Source organism: Mangifera indica, chromosome 16 (genome assembly GCF_011075055.1).
Source record: "Mangifera indica cultivar Alphonso chromosome 16, CATAS_Mindica_2.1, whole genome shotgun sequence".
Classification (NCBI taxonomy): Eukaryota; Viridiplantae; Streptophyta; class Magnoliopsida; order Sapindales; family Anacardiaceae; genus Mangifera; species Mangifera indica.
Genome location: NC_058152.1, coordinates 13,311,805 through 13,330,771, shown reverse-complemented (window position 1 = coordinate 13,330,771; position 18,967 = coordinate 13,311,805). Strand labels below are relative to the sequence as shown.

Here is an 18,967-nt window from a genome sequence, read left to right as displayed (position 1 = left end):
TCTCCGTAAATATTAAGGGTTTTGAATAAAGAATAAAAAATCATCATGAGAACATGCATGTAAAATAAAAAAAAAAAAACTAATCCAAATTTTATTAATATAATGCATGAAATTAGATAAATAATCTTACTCTTAAGATAAGATATAAATCATAATTTATGATTGGATTATTCAAGATAATTAGGGTTATAGAGGCCCCATATGATATTTATGACATATTTGATGCTGGTTTCTTCCTTTTTACTGTAAATTGCATCTAATGCTGAGTCAAAAGCATAAATTTTGAGGTTGATACTTGAAAAGATGGCAAACCTTTCTTCATCTAGTTGCCCCCTTTAAGTTTATATTTTTGTTTTATTTTATCTTTTCTTGGATTATTTTTGTTTTTATGAGATATATGGAAAATAGAAATTATTCTTAAATATTTTTGTTGACATATTAATTTAAAATGAACAACTAGCTACCCTTTGAATCTCCTCAATTATTGATCAAAGATGTCCAATTATTAATTAATTACATAATTAATAATCTAATGGTTTGTCTCATGCTATGGGTACCTAGCTGCCTCCTTTTGATCATACCATAGATGTACATACACCCTTTTTAGAGACAAGAACTTTTAATTTAATTTTAGGCCATAAGTTTAAATATTATTATAAGATGAAAAATGGGTTGTCATCATAAGAAGACATAGGTAAAAATTAATATTAAAATTCAATCACAAAATTATTTGAATTGACTAGATAATAATAATTATTTTTTTTTTTTCTACATGCCTCAAAAGTCGCCCTAAGCTAGCAACTAGCAAGCTCATGTTCTTCATTGGGTATCTAGATTTGGAGGAAACCCCACCAAATTGTCAGGTTGAATGATTTTTTTTATTTATTTTAATATAAGATAGAAATCGAAGTCTTTGTATAACCTTAGAACTTTGGATAATCTTCAAACCCATGAAAACAAACATAAATTTGACCATTCAACTAACCTTTCTGGGTTGAATAGGATTTAACTTCACATTTTTCATTTGATTTTTTTTTATATATAAATAATTTAGAAATACCCATTTTGTTTTATGAACTTAAGTCCATAATTGAAACCCTATATAATCATATAGCCATTGAAAAATTATATATTCTATTAAGGATTGAGTCAATCTAAGTTATTTAAATTTAAATTTGTTGATTTTAAACTATTTTTTTTAATTCAAATTAATTTTAAATTGCACCTTATTCTTTTTTGACTTAGATTGATTCTAACTTCACATCACATAAAAACTAACTATAAGTGTGATCATTGGAATATCCATTTGTGGACACGGATACAATCTAATCTCTTACCCTCTTTTTTTTTACTTTTACTTATAATGTTTTTATTTATTTTTGACTTTAAGGGTTTTTTGTTTTTATTATAACTTTGAAATTAGTGCTAGAGATGAGTGAGGAAGGATAAAAGTTTTTTGGTTAGGCTATTGATGGGGAAACCCACCACTAACAGGTAAAAGAGTCTAAAAAAAAATTGGTTGAATGTGGAGTTGGAATCCACTCAAAGAGTGTTTTGATGTGAAGAAAACACATGGATTTTTGAATAGGACACTAACATCCCTCCAAGCTATCACAACCTCGGCTCTCTTTTGGACGTGGAAAGATGAACTCCACTACATTCAAATCCCTTTCTTTTCTTCTATCATTGGTGGCAAAACTCAATTAAACTAACTCTTTTACTATTAACAATTATTGTTACCCAAGCCAACAGTCATCTTTCTTCACTTGTATTAATGCCACCAACTCTCCTTCCCCAAATGACTCCCATATCGAAATCAATAGGTATGTCTCAATAATACACTTTAAACTGTTGATATTCTACAAGATTCAGAATCCCTCTTGTTCCCGCCAACCTAATCCTTATATATATTATAAGATTATGTTTATAGTATAATCTTGTCTCTCGAAAAAGTCTTAATCAGTTTCTTGTACAACTATACATCTCTCGGTAACACTCACTAAATAGTTGATGGCGTAAGGCATGAGATTTTGAATAAGGTTTTCAACTTAAACTTAATTACTTCTATCAGCAGTGACATATTGTATTATACAATAAAACTATGTACATAATTTTGTGTATAAACAATGATGCCACCATATGATTGTGTGTTATTTTATCTTTAATTTTCAACTATACAATCACATGATAACATGTCGTTATTTATACATAAAGTTACGTATAAAAATTGTATACATAATATTATTCTATATTGTATAACAACATTTGAATTTGTAGGTGATGAGATTAATATCAATATGAAATACACGTTAAGATTTTTAATATGATTCAGTTTATATATACTTGGAGTCTATATACATGATGATGATATTAGATAAGTACTTTTTAAGAGAATAGTAATATTAAAGAGTTTAAATACTAGCAAAATGTTAGAAATGTCTTTTCCAAAACCTTTCTACCGTTTTGAATTTATATTAGTGGCGATGAGGATTACATATGAAACTGAATAAGTAAATGTAAAATCTTGTGACTTGATGGATATTATTACTTATTAAAAGATTGTTTAGGTAATATTAATTTTGTTATAATGATATTATTATTTTTGAATATTTTAGGATAAAATAATTTCATTTTCAATTAATATAATAAATAACATGGAAAATATTTTAAAATAATTATATCTAAGAATATTTGAGTAAAATAATATTTTAGTATTTTTTATTATTATCTATAATCAAATAAAATAATTATTTATATTTATCAATTTCTATTAAGTTTTATCAAATATAATAATAATTTATATTTAGTAATATTTTAGGTAATTTATCTTTATACTAACTTTCATTTTTGGTAATAAAAGATTATCTAAACCAAATATACCCTATATGACATCTAACCATTTGTCGTTGATCATATTTTTTGATATTGTGTCCGTAAATTCGACCTATGAAGAGTTTTGACCGTAAAACAAAATCCTTAAGTTTATTTGCATTAATACAATCCTTATAAATGCTATGCTATACTTTTTTGTGTAGTATGATATTGACTCTTAAAGAAGTTTTGAACGGTTTCTATACATATAAATCTCAATAACTCAATCATAGATTCTATGATTTTCTCCGTTTTTCAACTCAAATCTCCTAAATAGATTCTACAGATTCATCTCAATGACTTTCAGTAGCATTTTACTTCTATCGTCATGAAAACTTCCAACCCTTATAATTATATATAATAAAGAAGAAGAAGAAGAAGAGGAGAAAATAAAGTTGTTGTTTCACGTGAACATCAACACCATGCGCATTATAAATATAGATTCATGTATGTGTTTGGTGAGAATGATTGGATGAATAGATTCATGCATGAGACATTGAAGAAGAAAGCTCAATGTATGTTCTGGCTAGGGATGGTCCTGAAGCATACGTGTTGGCAAGAGATTTTCAACAAGAGTGGTGATCTGGGGAATCGGTCCCCACCTTGAGGGCCTAGAGCCACGGCGGATGGTGGTGGTGGTCTGTCGTGAACCACCATGATATGATATTAAAACTGTGAAGGTCTTAGTCTTGTGGGTTCACATGGAAACCCATGTGACCTCGATGCTGTTGTTATGGGGAACAATTGAATAGAGTTGCCTATGTGTAAATGGGGCTATTTGTCAGAATTTTTGTCACATGTATAGATGAAAGAGATTGATGAAGAGCGTGGTGAATCATTTGGACTTGGAGGGTGTCCTTGAGTCACTGGCTCAAGAATTTACAATTTGTTTACATTAATTTCTTCATAAGAAATCAGTTTTTGAATATTATATCAAATTATTAAAACACAATTCTAAGTTTAAATTATGTTTTAGTTCTTGAAATTTGGCTAGGAATCATTTGGACTTGGAGGGTGTCCTTTAAACAAAGTTTAGCTTAAAATTGATTTGAATTTAAAAAAGTTAGCTTAAGATCCATGAACTGAGGCTCAAAATTGGTTCAAAACAATTTAATTTTAATTTTAATCCAAACCAGTTTGAATTTAAATGTTTGAAACGAATCAAACTTAACTTGTTCATTAAAATGAATTCAATTCTTAGTTTACACTAGACTCATTCGATTTGAGTAGAATTTGAATTTATACAACTTGGATAAAATCCGATCTAAGTGCAAACCAGCTTTAACATTTGACAAATAAACTTTGTTTTTTTGTTATAAAATAACATAGGTAAAGGAGACTAATGGTCTTTCTGTGGGAAGTAATGCAACAATCAAAATTAATTAAGATTGAAGAAAGAAGCCATTGAACCCAACAAACCATGTGAAACAAATAATTTAAAAGAAAAAGGGTTAAAAGGTGGGTTCTTCTTATAAACTTCCAAAATCACTAGTAAGTTGTAAAGTATTTTTTATAGATAAAAAGGAGGAAATTAAAGTTGTATATTTATAAAATACTTAATAAAATCTTTTAAAGCTTTCCTCCTTTAATCCAACTCTCTTTTAAAGTACAAAGTCACTAGCTCCTTTGCTTTCAATCCATAAAATTATTGTTCTACTTTGGTGACAAATAAAGAAGGGGATTATTATGTTATGCTGGGAAAAAAAAAGTTTTTAGGGGTCGTATGATTTGTTGGAATACAAATTATTTTGATAATCTATTTTTTATTACAAGAATTACTTTGTTTGATTTATTAATAATAAAATATTTCAATAATTTTTTATTAGTAAAAATGATATAACAGATAATATAAAAAATAATATGATTACTATCTCTGTTTTAAGTATTAAAATATTATTATAGTAATCTTGATTTTATTATAATTATATCTTTACTTATAAACTTTTTATGATAAAAATACTCATATTTTTAATTAATATAATAAATAATAAAAAAATATTTTAAAATAATTATACTCAATGATATTTAAATAAAATAATATTTTAATATTCATTTATTTAAAGATAATAATTATTTATATTTACTAATTTTTACCAAAATTTATAAAAAATTATAATAACTTATATTCATTAATCTTTTAGGTAATCTATCTTTAAAATAATCTTTCACTTTTAGTAATAAAAGATTAGCTAAACCAAACGCATCTTTAAAGTTTTTAGTATGTTGTATTATAAGTTTCAATCATCTAACCCGTACAAGAACACCTAGGCGATGAGCTTAAATTATGAGAGGAGTATAGAACATATTGTATATTCTAAAAATAAAGTAATTGTGGTGAAATATCTATAATTGTCAAATTGATTATATTTATAAAATGATCAAAACCCAAAACATATTTTCTCCCTTGGGGCAATACAACAGTTCCAACCTGGTGACATTGCTAATAAGGTTGAATTCAATCTAAATTAAACTTGAATAAAATTTAGTGTGAGATCTGTTCAAATCTAAATGAATTAATTCAAGATTATTAAACTAAAATCCAAATTCAGTAATAAACAAAATAATTTTAGATTTGATCTAAACTGATTCGAATTTAAATATGTATATCGATTTGAACTTAATTCATTTTATAAAAATAAGTCTAATTTTTTGTTTGAACTTTACTCATTCGATTTAAGTTTGAATTTGAATCAAGTCTTGGTTGCTAGGCCAGTAATCAATACTGAATCTCCTCAATAGTGAGATGAGATCCAACGGTTTTACTTCCTTCAATAACGTTATTAGGCCAATAACATATCACACCTCCATGCTTAAGATTATTCATTTGGTTTAGGCCTTTGGGCTTCAGCCCACAACTGGATCAGCAGGCTTTTAAAATTACAAAGAATTAATTGGGCCTCTGTAGATTGGTCTTGGGCCCAGAACTAAGTTTTAACAACAAAAGAATAAATTGATCAAACGTGTGTTTGTGACGAGGAATTATTGGTAGAACCAACTACCAAACCAATAAACTCTAGAACAATTAGTTGAAAAACCCACTATAAGGACCTATAAGAAGGTGCTATTATGTGCACTTAAATCTATTTGTGAGAGTGTAGAGTAGAATCTGATCCTTTAAACCCACGTTTTAGATTTCGCATTTTAATCCATTGTTTAACTCGTGCGTGATGAGTTCACTGATCATATATTTAAATTATAGATATGTAATTAAAATTTTCCGAGGAACGAAAACATAATTAAAATACTTTTTAAACACAAAAATAATTTTGAAAAATTAAAATTATCACTTGATAAATTGATGAACCAAGATAGCAAGTTTGAATGCAACAAATGAACCTAATCTAATCATAAATCTGATAATAGCTTTAAAAAAAAAAATTGAAAATTACACAATAAATCCATCCTCTGATACCACTTAAAATATTCAATCAGATGCCAAACGTCATGAAAATAAATTCATACATTGAAAAATCTTCCTATGGCATGAACACAATTAATTAACCACACAATTTTGCAATAAAATCCTTGTACCTGTGCCCCTCAATGTGTTAACTTTGAATTTGCAATCCATATCGATGTCATTGCTTTGAAGATTCAAGAACCCTAAATTCATATCGGTGTGAAATTTCATTTTAAGATTCAATGAAATTTGATGATTGATTTTTTTGCCGTTGATACTCTGGCGAATCTCCTTAGGTACAACTTTTGATCCGACTAGGTTCAAATGAATGATATTTGAATTGCTTCGTTTTTGTTGCAATTTCGGAAAGTCGCCTGTGGCAAGTATTCTTGTCTTGAAAAATAGCAAGGCACCACCATCACTTCTTGCAACACTAGCTGTAACTTTTTCATTAGGATTACTTGCTTTAAGAAAAATGTTGTACTCAATTCGTGATTTGTTTGTAACATGCATGTTCAAGATGGAGAAAACAATCGGTTTAGGGCTAAAAACCTTTTTCAAAATCGCTAGGGTTATGACCATGATAACACCAATGATAACCAAGATCATAATAATCCACAAGACACGAGTGCAAACCGATCTTTTATTACCTGCCGCCAAACTATTACGGTAACGTTCAAAAATCTCAGCATTTTTGGGGTGTGGAACACGATAAATTTGATCTTTGGGAAAATGTACCACGTATGTACTCAATTCATCTCCTTGCTTAGATTGAAATGTTATAGGTTGTGTATTACTATCAAATAAAGGATTTGGGTAGTGGTCCTTGGGTGGTGGATGCAGGTGGTAGCCACTGATGCTACTACCACCGATATCTGGAATCCGCTCCTCCATACACAAATGGGGAGCGGCGTAAAAAAGAAGGGTTTACGGCGGCAAGGGCAAGAAGCAAAAGAAGAAGATATGAAATTTAGGGTTTGCATGGGAGGAGGTGCCGGAAACTTGGAAGATGGTGCATGTTTTCAGTTTTCGAATAATAGTGAGAAATGAGAAATGACCTACTGGTCATCCAAATTAATTTGAATGGTGGAGACTTGGTCAAGGCAATGAAACTAATTAATGCTTAATTAGTTATATTAATTATCTATTAATGTCTTAATTTATCATCTCTAGTTGCTAAATTTAAACTTCGTAGGCGTTTTTTAAAATTTTATTCAATTTGTTAACCCAATTTTAATTAAATTAATTAACTGTAAACTGGTTTAGATAATAGCTATGTGTATACTGTTTATGAAGCAGTTTCTAGTTATCTGTTATAATATAGTATTATAGCCATTTTATACGTATTTGTATAATATATATAAAGAAATACGTATTGCACAAAATACTATAATTCAATTCACACAAATAAAAATTCACTCTTTTCTACCGACGAATTAATATATCAAATCTACTCTTTAATTCTCACAATTAGACATGTTAAGGGTGTCGAGCTGGCTTGTAACACAGTTTAGGCCCACTTTTTTAGCACGGTTTGCAGAGTCTTGGCCTGTAAAATTGCAAGCTATGCCGAGGGCCTTAGAACATGATCTGTGGATAAATAGCCCAATAAAAATTATAATAATTGAATATTTTAAAGGAAAATAAGACAGTGGGCTGACCCATGGGCCCAATGTTGTCTATTTGAATATAAAACAGTAAAATTTTATAATATTTTAATAAAAAAATAAAATTTGATCAGTTTAATAAAAAATGATAGTTGAATATCTTTAAATATTATTGTTTTAAATTTTAATTATATAGTACCCATGTCATTATTACGGCCAGCCAATCGGACTAATCTACTAGTGGACAAAGACAAGGCTGGATCTAGATTAAAAATATATTAAGAAAAAAAATTCTGATTTGTACTAGGTCTTTGTTAGCCCACCACCGTTCATCACATGGTTCACTTTTGGGTTTCCTTTATCTTCCAATGGAATATGCTCTTATACTTTAATTATGAATATACAGACAATCTCATCAATTTCTTCGGGAAATTGCCTCTACCCCTTATCGCTACACTGTTTTTATCGTATCCTTTTTACAGATGGTGCTGTCCCTACACTCATCATATCTAGCATATTCCAAGGTGAATCTAGTAATTTCACACTTATTAGAATTGCTGATATTCTGTGCTCACCTCTATCACCCACTACACTCACTCTTCATCTCCAACCAATTATTGCCTGCCACCTCAAAATAATCACTTTCATAGATTTATTTTATCATTCTATTTTTTTATTTTAGAAAATATTATAATTGATTTGGTGTTCTACTCAATTTCAGTTGAATTTGATATGAAACTTTAGTTAATAACTTAAGTCGAGTTTGGTTAACAATATTATTTATTGTATTATTAATATTATTTTTTATATTTGTTATATTATTTATTTTGTTAATGAATCCCGATAATATTTTTAGCTAATTTAATCGTGTTTGAGTTTAAATTGACCATATAAAATTCTAATCGAACACGAACCAACCTTTATCATCAGGAGGTGGTTTGGTGTTTTTGGTAAATGTTCCGATTTTGCCATTTTTGCAATTTCCTTCCATAGATGTTCCCTTCTTTGTTTTGCACTTGATTATAACCCATAAATTCATTTCCAAAATTAACACGTGTCTCTTAATTTAATTTTCTCAATATAAAGTTAGAAGCAGACTCACTTCTCCACACACTCAGCCATGGCTTCCAAGACTCTCTACTTCTTCTTCCTCCTCCTCCTCTCCTCCGCCACGATCGCCTTCTCAGTAAGTTAAACATTCATAGTTTACGCACTGTGTTATCGATTTGATAATATTTACTTGTTATGATCTTTGTAGGATGGAGATGATTGTGTGTATACGGTGTACATCAGAACGGGCTCGATCTTGAAGGGTGGCACTGATTCGATCATCAGCTTGATATTGTATGACGTGTACGGCGAGGGGTTAGAGATTACAAATCTGGAGGCATGGGGAGGCTTGATGGAACCCGGCCACAACTATTTCGAGAGGGGTAATTTGGACATTTTCAGTGGAAGAGGGTGGTGCTTGAGTTCACCCGTTTGCGCGATAAATATCACATCCGACGGCTCTGGGCCGCATCATGGATGGTATGTTAACTACGTCGAGGTCACATCAACCGGAGTCCACACAACTTGCGCTCAACAGCAGTTCACGGTGGAGCAGTGGCTGGCACTCGATACGGCGCCGTATGAGTTGACCGCTATCAGAAACTATTGTCCCTATTATGCTGATCGGCGGCCACACGACGGCGGTAAAAGAGAATTTAAGTCTTTGTCTTCTGCTATGTGAAATATATAATGTGAATGTGGAGCTGGTTTTTAGACCGTTGGATAACGAGTAAGAGTGAAAATCTACCGTGTATTTTTCTTAAGATGTTATGAGTAGTTAATAATTAAGATGATTGTTATTATTAATTTCTTGTTTTTGTCTTTAATGACCATTAATTATTTTTTAATATCATTAATTTATTAATAACCATTTCTTATAAATTTTAGGGGTATGCAAGGTAAATCATCAAACAAAAATATTATGAGTATTATATTAAATATAGGCCAAACGACTATTTCCCACCCAAGGTTTAATGTTTTTTCAAAAGTCCCCCCTTTAATTATGAAAACACTAAATACCTACCCATGACCGGTTAGATTTAATCAAACCCTAACGGTAGTAGGGGTAAAATAGTCATTTTTGTTATAATATTAAAAATAAACTAAAATAGAATCTAATTTTACCCCCCTAAACTTTAAAAACTAAAATTTTTCCTCAGCCTAAGTTTTAAAAAATGGCAGTTTCACCCTAGGGTTTGGTTTTGAAATCTCTGATGACCGTTCCGGCTCCATTGCCGATGTCGTCTCCCTCCCGAAGCAGCCTCTCCTTCCGGCGAATGTTTTTCTCCCATTTGGAGGCTCGATCGGCGTCGGCTTCCCCTGGGGAGACGAAGAACTTCGTCGAGGAAGACGAAGTTCTTCGTCTCCCAAAGGGAAGCCGACGCCGATCGAGCCTCCAAATGGGAAGAAAATATTCGCCGGAAGGAGAGGCTGCTTCGGGAGGGAGACGGCATCGGCAATGGAGCCGGAACGGTCACCAGAGATTTCAAAACCAAACCCTAGGATGAAACTGCCATTTTTTAAAACTTAGGCTGGGGAAAAATTTTAGTTTTTAAAGTTTAGGGGGGCAAAATGAGATAAAATTTTCAGGTATTAGGGTTTGGTTAAATCTAACCGGCCATGAGTGGGTATTTGGTGTTTCCATAGTTAAAGGGGGGATTTTTGAGAAAACATCAAACCTTGGGTGGGAAATAGTCGTTTGGCATTAAATATATAAACAAGTATATATCTGATATATGACATTAAATAATTCAATAATTTTAAATTAATGATAGATCAAAGGATTTATTCACACATAAAGTTTATTGCATTCCTAAAGTGGTCCCTCTTAATTATTGAAAATCTAAATACTCATTCATAAACAATTAAAATTAACGATATCAGTTAAGTTTAAAAAATAAAATTGTTAATTAATATTAAAAATAATAAAATATTATTTATTTTCAATTTTAAAATGTTACATTTTTCTTCTTTAGGGTTTTCTTCTTTCTTCCCTTCCCTTTTATCACTGGATGAAGTAATGAGAAGAAGGCATTGAAAACTAGAATGAAAGGGAAGAAAAAAAGAATCAACTGGTGACGACACCAAAAAAAGGAGAAGGAGAACAAAAAAATTTAGAGGAAAAATGAAACATTTTAAAGTTTTATTTTGATGAAAATTGTTAGTTTTCAAAATTTAAGAGGAAAATATATAATATTAACTAATACAATTAATTTTACTCATCACATGTGAGTATTTAAATTTTTAAAAGTTAAGAGGTACCGTTCTAAAAATGCAATGAACTTTAATGGGAATAACTTCTCTGGGCTTAGGGATAAAATAAAGGCCCAAGGACTTATTATCACCGAAAGCTTTTTTTTTTCCTTTTTAGTTTCGGCTTATTAACTTTAAAAAATTTAAATATCTATCTATTTGTTAATTTTTGTTGTCATTATCAGCATTTTTGTCCCTCCGTATTTGGCCTCCAAGATTAAACTGTCATGACATCTCTTTCATTTTCTTCCCATTGATCTCTAATCCAATGCAAAATGTGATGGAAATCGACGAGAAGGATTGTGCAAGTCACCAAGGAGGACAAGAACAGACAAACCGAAGAATAAACTAGGGAGGATTCACAGCATCCCTCTCCCTCCTGTTGATGCGAATTCGACAAAAATCAAGCAAGATCTCTCCCTTGATTTCAATCGAATTTTGCATTGGATCTAAGATAAATGGGAAAAAGATGAAGGGGATGCCACGATAGCTCGATCTCGGATGCCAAAGAAGGATGGAGAAGGACGCTAGTAACAATCTAGAATCTTAAGCTAAAGAGACAGTGACACTAAAATTTTTCAAAAAATTAAAGGTGGTAGTAAATGAGAAAAATACGAGAGATTAAATCCTTTGGTTTAAAATAAAATTTAATAATATAATAACATATTAAATATATGTTCAAAAGTGGGTTTATAATCTAAAAATTCATCATGTGGATTTGAAGGGGTTTTAAGATTTTTAGCGAGATTATTTGTCTTTGATAAGTGAAAACTCTCGGTGTCTCGATAATTATTACTTTCGAAAAGTAACTTTCAGTCTCTAAATAATTATTACATTTTGAAAAGTTTTATATCAATTTATAAGATAACGGTGGATATAATGAAGTTACATAGATCTTAAAAAAACTTTTAAAATAGGGTTTCCATAAAATATAATAAATTTAGGCCAAAAGTCTAATTCCCTTGTAAGGTTTAATGCATTTCTAAACTTTTATATATTTAGTTTTAAAAATTTTAAATATCTATCTCTTTATTAAATTTTATTATAATTATTAAAAATAAAATTATTATTTAAATATTTTATATGAAAAAAATTATCTTTTTTTTCTATCTTAATTTTAAAAACTTATAATTTCTCTTTAGTCTTATATTTTTTCAAGTTTAAGAACTGATTCATCCTTCCTCCCTCTCTAAAGTTTAGGGTTTTCATATTTTAATATTAATAACCGTCCTCTGAAAATTTAAAATATTATATTTAAACTTAAAAAATTTATTCTCTTCTTTTGGCAATTGTTTCTCTTGAAAATACACTCTAGTGTATTATCAATCCTATCACCGATATATTTTCTCTCTTCTCAATGGGTTTTTAACATAAAGATTTTCAAATTTATGTAGAAAAAGAAGATAATTTTTTTAATAAAATTTTGAAATAATAATTTTATTTTTAATAATAATAAAAATTTAATAGATGAATAAATATTTAAATTTTTAAAAATTTGACAGGTTAAAAAATGTAAAAGTGTAATAAACCTTAGGTGGAAGTAAGATTTTTGGCATTTGGACCAAGACCCGATGGTTATCCGATTCACAGTCAAGCATATGCATTGTCATAACATTTGTTTTTTTTTTTTTTTTTCCAAATGCTAGGACTCAAATATGAATATATGTATATAGTGTTATTTTTTCAGTTTGATAGATCGGTCTTACCAGTTGGACATCGTTTTTTAACAGATGAAAGTCTAGTTCAATTACTACAACAAATTTAAGGCCAGAGGACTTTTTCCGTCTAAAGGTTGATGTATTTCAGATTAGTATTCGTTAACTATTAAAAATCTAAACTTTCAATTATGAGAAGTTAAAATTGACAGAATTAATTAAATTCTAATGGTAAAATTTTTATTTAACTAGTAATATATTAAAAATAATAAAACTTTTTTATTTTTCCATTAGTTTAGAAAACTAATAAATTTTTTCTAAGATTAAATTTTGAAAACTTATATTATTGCCCTTATAGTTTCAAAATTTTAAGGTATTTTTCCATTGAACGATGACTTCTCTAGTGCTTTCTCTCTCTCTTGATAACGTCTTCCTCTTTGGTGATACGTCTAGCATTGATTGATAGTGCGTCTTTGTCAAAGAAAAAGAAACACCACTAATCGATGTTGGAGACGAGTACTGAAAACACCATCAGAGAGAGATACATCATCAAGAGGGAAAGAGAGTATCAGAGAAGCCGTTGTTCCTTTGGGTGAGAATGAGTCCTTTGGCCCATTGTTAATAATATCATTTTTATATATATTACGGGGTTATGGATGAGTTTGATGATTAGCTTGAAAATAACGAAAGATTTTTCAATTTTATCATTTTAATATATCAAAAGTAATTAAAAACCAAATAAATAGTCGAAAAGAAAAAAAAGTTACACATAAATAACTATACAATTTTTTGTTTCCACTGTTTTGATTAATTGGTAATGTTATGTATACTTATAATAAATTCTAATATGAATATTAATAATAATGTGTCAGTATATGATTGAATGATTTTAAATTAATAAGAATATTATATTTAATCATATAATGACATATTATTATTGGTATTCAAATTAATATTTATTATAAGTACACGAAACATTACTTCTTTAATGCAGCTTCTGTTCTGTTTGGGTTTTGTTTTGGGCTTGATTTAATCTCTGTACTAACTTGGATCAAGGCCCACCTCGCTGTTTCTTGAGCTGGGTTTGGGCCTCAAGCAAAGCCTTATTCACCTCCTCATCCTCGGGATTTTCTTGTTTCAAGATCTCGTAGTCTTGCACTGAAGCTTCCCATCTCTCCAGCTACATCCAAAACTCAAAACATTTTAGTTCTATGTTCATGTTAAAACAACGGTTAATTTTGAAACTTCATGGATCTAAACATCATTTTATGAAATTCGCCATCACCCCTCTTAAATGTCATATTGTCACCTCTCCCCTCTATTAGGTGATATTATCACCTCTAGAGACAAATACAAACCAGATCGAACTCAAATATTTCTTGACTCAAATTCAGCTTAAATAGAAAATAGTTTAGCTCAAGTTTGATTCGAATAAAAATTGATTCTATTTAGTTCAATTTAAATTTAGCTCGAATTCATGTTTAAATCAATGGTTCAAATTTGTTCTTTAATCTAGTTCGAATTCATTGTTCAAATTTATAGCTTGAATTTGTATTTCATTGACAAAATGACTTGTTTTATTTAAATAATATACAAAATTACTGATTCAAACTAAATTGAACCACGAATTTAAACTATAAATTCAAAGTGATCAAAATAACGAATTTGAATAGAATTGAGCCACAAATTTGAAATATTAATTCTAACTATAAATTTGAATCAAACGTGAGTTGAACACCTGCTATTTTAAGTTTGATTTGATTTCAAAATAAGCCAAATATTTCAATTTGAATTTAGTTTGAATTCAAATTAAACTAATTCAAATTGAACTAAATTAATTGAGCCGACTCAGATCATATCCAACACTAATCACCTCTCCCCTCTTGATGTTAGTTGGCTCAGTATGCTAGTGAGCTCACAACTTGCTTCATGAAAAATATCAATTAGCTCTTAAAATTTTCAAATATAATCTTTATGTCTTAATTTTAAAAAAGGGGATGATTGATAAATATATAAGTTATAAGAGTTTAAAAATAATTTTTTAAAACTAAAGGGATTAACATATTATTCTTTTAGCCGAATTCGAACTAATTATTTCTATCTCAAGCTCAAGTTTAAACTAAGATGATATTATCTCAACGTGCTTGAGCCAAGCACTATTCAAATAGGTTTGGCTCGTTTGCATCATAGTATCATATGACTGATGTGATAACCTCGTAGTATTCTATAGTAAATAGACATGCGAAAATATATGAATTGATAAAAAATAAAATTATATGCATTCACCTTTGACTACTCAAATGGTTATACACATGATATATCATTATGTGATCGAGTGATTTCAAATTAATGATAAAATAAAATTCAATCACATAATGACTTTTATATGTGTCTACCCATTTGTGTAAGCAGCATAGTACTGCTCATTGGAAAATGATTTAGTCACCTTGGCATTGCAGTCGGCTCTTCTTAGCCTGGCCTTGTTATAATTGGGACACAAGTGTAGCGCAGCATTGCAATCTTCAATGGCTTTCTCAAATTGGCCAAGTTTGGATCGACAAGCTGCTCGATTACACAATAAAACTGAGTTGTACCGATCGTGGTCCAGTCCTTCACCGTATGCAACACATGCATCGGCGAAGTTTCCTCCTTTGAATAGTTCGTTGCCCTTTGATCGAGCCGCCGCCACTGCCCTAGCCTTCCTCATCACAATGTTCGCCTCCTTGTTGTTCGTATCTAGTTTTGCCGCTTTCTGTATCGCCTCCAAAGCATCTTCAAATCTGTAACACCGTTTCCCCATCATTTTGCATACAAAACTGTATATAAAACTTTCATACATATCTTTACTCGTTAATGAATAATCAAGTCATTATTCATTTTGTATTTTAACCTAGGTTGGATGCCACATCCTTGTTGACTAGCTGGGGTGGATACGACTTTAAGTTAAGCCCAAACAAGAGATAGTTTGATCTCAATTCGAATTTGGAATTATGAGTTTGGGTTTAAGCTTGAGCCTAAGATTGGATTCAAATTGAGCTAAACCCAAACATGAGCTTGTTTGAGCTCAGTTCGAAGGCCAACTCGAGCTTGTTCAAGGGTCATTTTGGTGAGAAGATCATCATTAGTATTACTGACGAGATAAACAGTAATGTTAAAAGAGAATTCAAACCAAACTATCAAGTTGAAGTTTCAAATTAAGTTTGATTCATATCAAACCAAACATCGATTCAAGTAAATTGATTCAGTTTGAATCTAAACTCAAGCCAACTTGAATGGTGAATAGTCTTGTTGGAGAAGATGACTAATCCTTCCTGAAGGAAAAAAATAGCAAAAAAAATAAAGTTTTATTGAAGAATCACTGACAAAAGCTTGAGTTTGGTTTATTCGAATTGAATATAGATTTAAACCCAATCTATTCAACTCGAATTTACCCCTATTTAAATTATTAGAATAACAAAGACAATAAAACAATGTGTATACATTTTTTATATATAATTTAGATATATAAATGATGTGTCAAGATGTGATTGAAAGATTTTGAATTAAATATAAAATAATACCGAATCATATGATAACACATTATTTGTATATTTAAATTATATACTAAAAATATATACATATAATATTCATCTAAAATATTGTGACAATAATTCTTTATGATTCAACGTTATTCCAATCATTTTGGTATCAAATGTAGAAATGAACTAACCTGCCCATAGCCAAATTAACTTGAGCTTTAACAACCAACAAATTGGCATTAGCAATGGGGCCAAAAAACCTAGTGCAATCGTCGACATCAAAATTTGAACCATTCTTCATGGCTTCATCGGCATCTTGGTGCCTCTGAAGTTTCAGTAGAGCCTCAGCTTGTAAAGCAAAAATCTATATACAGAGAAACAACAAAAATAGTGAAGATTTAGATTCATGATAACAACACTACACTTAAAAAAACTGTCTGATGAATGAACCTGTGGCGCTGCATCTGCTCCGGCTGATATGGCGGACGCTGTCACTTTAATCAGAGTGTTCCAATCTCGTAGCCTTTTGGCCTCTGTGCACTTGTTAAGATGTACTTGAACCGATTTAGCCTTGGCAATATCAACCTGATCGGCTTCTGGCCCTGCATGTTTATAATGATATATAGCTTTCTCGACTTCCCCTAACCTGCAATGAGAAAATTAGTAAAATCCTTGCATTCAAACAGTATGCATAAATATGAGTAATCTTATACCTAATAACAAGGAGAATAAATACGGGTATAAATATTGTATGGTGTCATTATATCTAAACTTTAAAAATCATCCAATCATACTTTGATTTTGATTTAAGTTCAACTTATTTATCTATTGATAATACTATTTATCTCTATAATAATACTATTATCTCATTGATAGCCTTCCAACGATATTACATACTAATTCGAACAAGTTCGAACTAGAGTTGCCCAGAAATCAGCTCAACTTAATTTGAAACCTCTGTATATGTTCTTGTTTTTGTATTATTAGTACGTGTAAGGTATTCATGGTATTAATATATCTAAGAAACACTAAGGTGGAAACCGTATGAATGAAAATAGAAAACTTTACATACAGTGGTGGATTTGATTTCAACCAAGTTGACATACAGTATCACCGAAGGGTCTATGCCAGATGTAAACAATGTCATATACAGTATACAATATTACTGTATAAACAAATTAATCAATTTTGAGCCAAAGTATTAAATTGAAGCTCTAATCCGAAATTGACTGATTCGAATAGATTTGATCAAAGCCAACTCATAAAATTTGAGATAAACTGTGAACTCACACATCCTAGATGGATTCAAACACTTATGTAAATGGAAATATGCGAGAATGAAAATGGAGAAAATGATTTTCTTACTTGAGGTATAAGTTAGCTAAACGATGGTGAGCTCGATGATAATGAGGTTCAATCCGAATGGCTTCTCTGCATTCAAAAACTGCTTCAAGAATCCTCCCCAGAGCTGTCAATGCTGCACTTTTGTTGCTCCGATACGACGCCTTGTTAGGGTCGATAGCAATGGCCGCGTCATACAATGCCAACGCCTCTGCGAAGTTCCCCATCTTGTAGTCTTCATTTCCCATTATCTTCAACTGCTCAGGATCCATCCTCGTCGATAGCGCCCTGCATAACGAAGAGTTTTCCTCCGGTTTCGGCTTATAACTTTCCTGCTGATCATTGTTCTGTTTGGTCTTCACCACATTTCCCATCACGCTGTTCGAATATTTGTTGTTATTAGCTTTTCCGGCAGAAGAAGACGGCGACGTTTTGCTCATTTCTTGCTCTCTCGGTTTCGGAAGATAACTATCTAACTGATCGTATAAATTTTCTTTCCCTCCGCCGCCTGTTTTTAAATTTCCTAAATTTCCGGCTAGCATCATGTTGCTCGACGACGCCCTGATGAGATTTGCGTTCCCTCCACCTCCTCTAGCCCTCTGTTGTTCGACAATCATGCTTTCGAGCTCGCCGGAAATCCCCACGGCTTCTTTTGGAACTCTCCTTCCATTGTTAACATACCCCATATGGTTAGCCTGAGCTTTGGAAGTCGTTTTTTGTTCATATTCAGGAGCTTTCCGGGGCGGCTGCTGCGGCGGTTTTAGTTGTTTCTGAGTCGTCGAAGGAGGCTTAGCTACCGGTTTTTGAGACGTTTCTAGAAAGTTCTCAGGTTGGTTTTCCATTAAAGTACTCTCATCTGTGCTGTTTCTTCTTCTCTTTGAGTTAAAGCTCGGCATTTTGACAAATTCTTCCTTGCTGTTGATGATCGGAATTGAACCTGTGGAGGTGGTCCTCCGCGACCACCGCCGCCCGAACACCGCGTTCAATAACCCGCAACCAGATTTTTTGTCTGGTGAACGGTTAGCCATTGTTGCTATTCTATCAATAAAAACAATTTAAAAAAAACCAATCAAAGCAGAAGAAAATTAAGCGTTAAGAAGAAGAAGGCGACTCCACATGGGGATTAAAATGAAAAATTTCAAAACTTTAACAAAGAATTGAATTTAATACAACTTTAGAAATTTGGTTCAAACAAGCCAGAGCCCCAGGAGATGAACAGAAAAGTCTCCTGGACTGGCTGTCAATGAAGAAGATTATAACTTATTAATTATG

At 31.0% G+C, this 18,967-nt stretch overlaps 3 protein-coding genes across 3 annotated transcripts; 1 reads left to right on the top strand and 2 right to left on the bottom strand.

Annotated features, from left to right (window-relative positions):
• Positions 1-6,364: 6,364 nt before the first annotated feature.
• Positions 6,365-7,165, bottom strand: LOC123199024 (NDR1/HIN1-like protein 13). Its single transcript, XM_044613821.1, has one exon. It carries the CDS (start codon positions 7,163-7,165, stop codon positions 6,365-6,367), a length of 801 nt encoding a protein of 266 aa, XP_044469756.1.
• A 1,738-nt stretch (positions 7,166-8,903) lies between these two features.
• On the top strand, positions 8,904-9,735 carry LOC123198759 (PLAT domain-containing protein 3-like). Its single transcript, XM_044613519.1, has 2 exons — positions 8,904-9,064; positions 9,137-9,735. Exons 1-2 carry the CDS (start codon positions 8,999-9,001, stop codon positions 9,608-9,610), a joined length of 540 nt encoding a protein of 179 aa, XP_044469454.1. The 5' UTR covers positions 8,904-8,998; the 3' UTR covers positions 9,611-9,735.
• Positions 9,736-13,723: 3,988 nt separating this feature from the next.
• Positions 13,724-18,967, bottom strand: LOC123199689 (inactive TPR repeat-containing thioredoxin TTL3-like). The gene is made up of 5 exons (XM_044614730.1): positions 17,720-18,967; positions 16,805-17,000; positions 16,546-16,718; positions 15,283-15,616; positions 13,724-14,016 (listed from the first exon to the last, which is right to left on the bottom strand). The coding sequence occupies exons 1-5, from the start codon at positions 18,721-18,723 to the stop codon at positions 13,888-13,890; spliced, it is 1,836 nt and encodes a 611-aa protein (XP_044470665.1). The 5' UTR covers positions 18,724-18,967; the 3' UTR covers positions 13,724-13,887.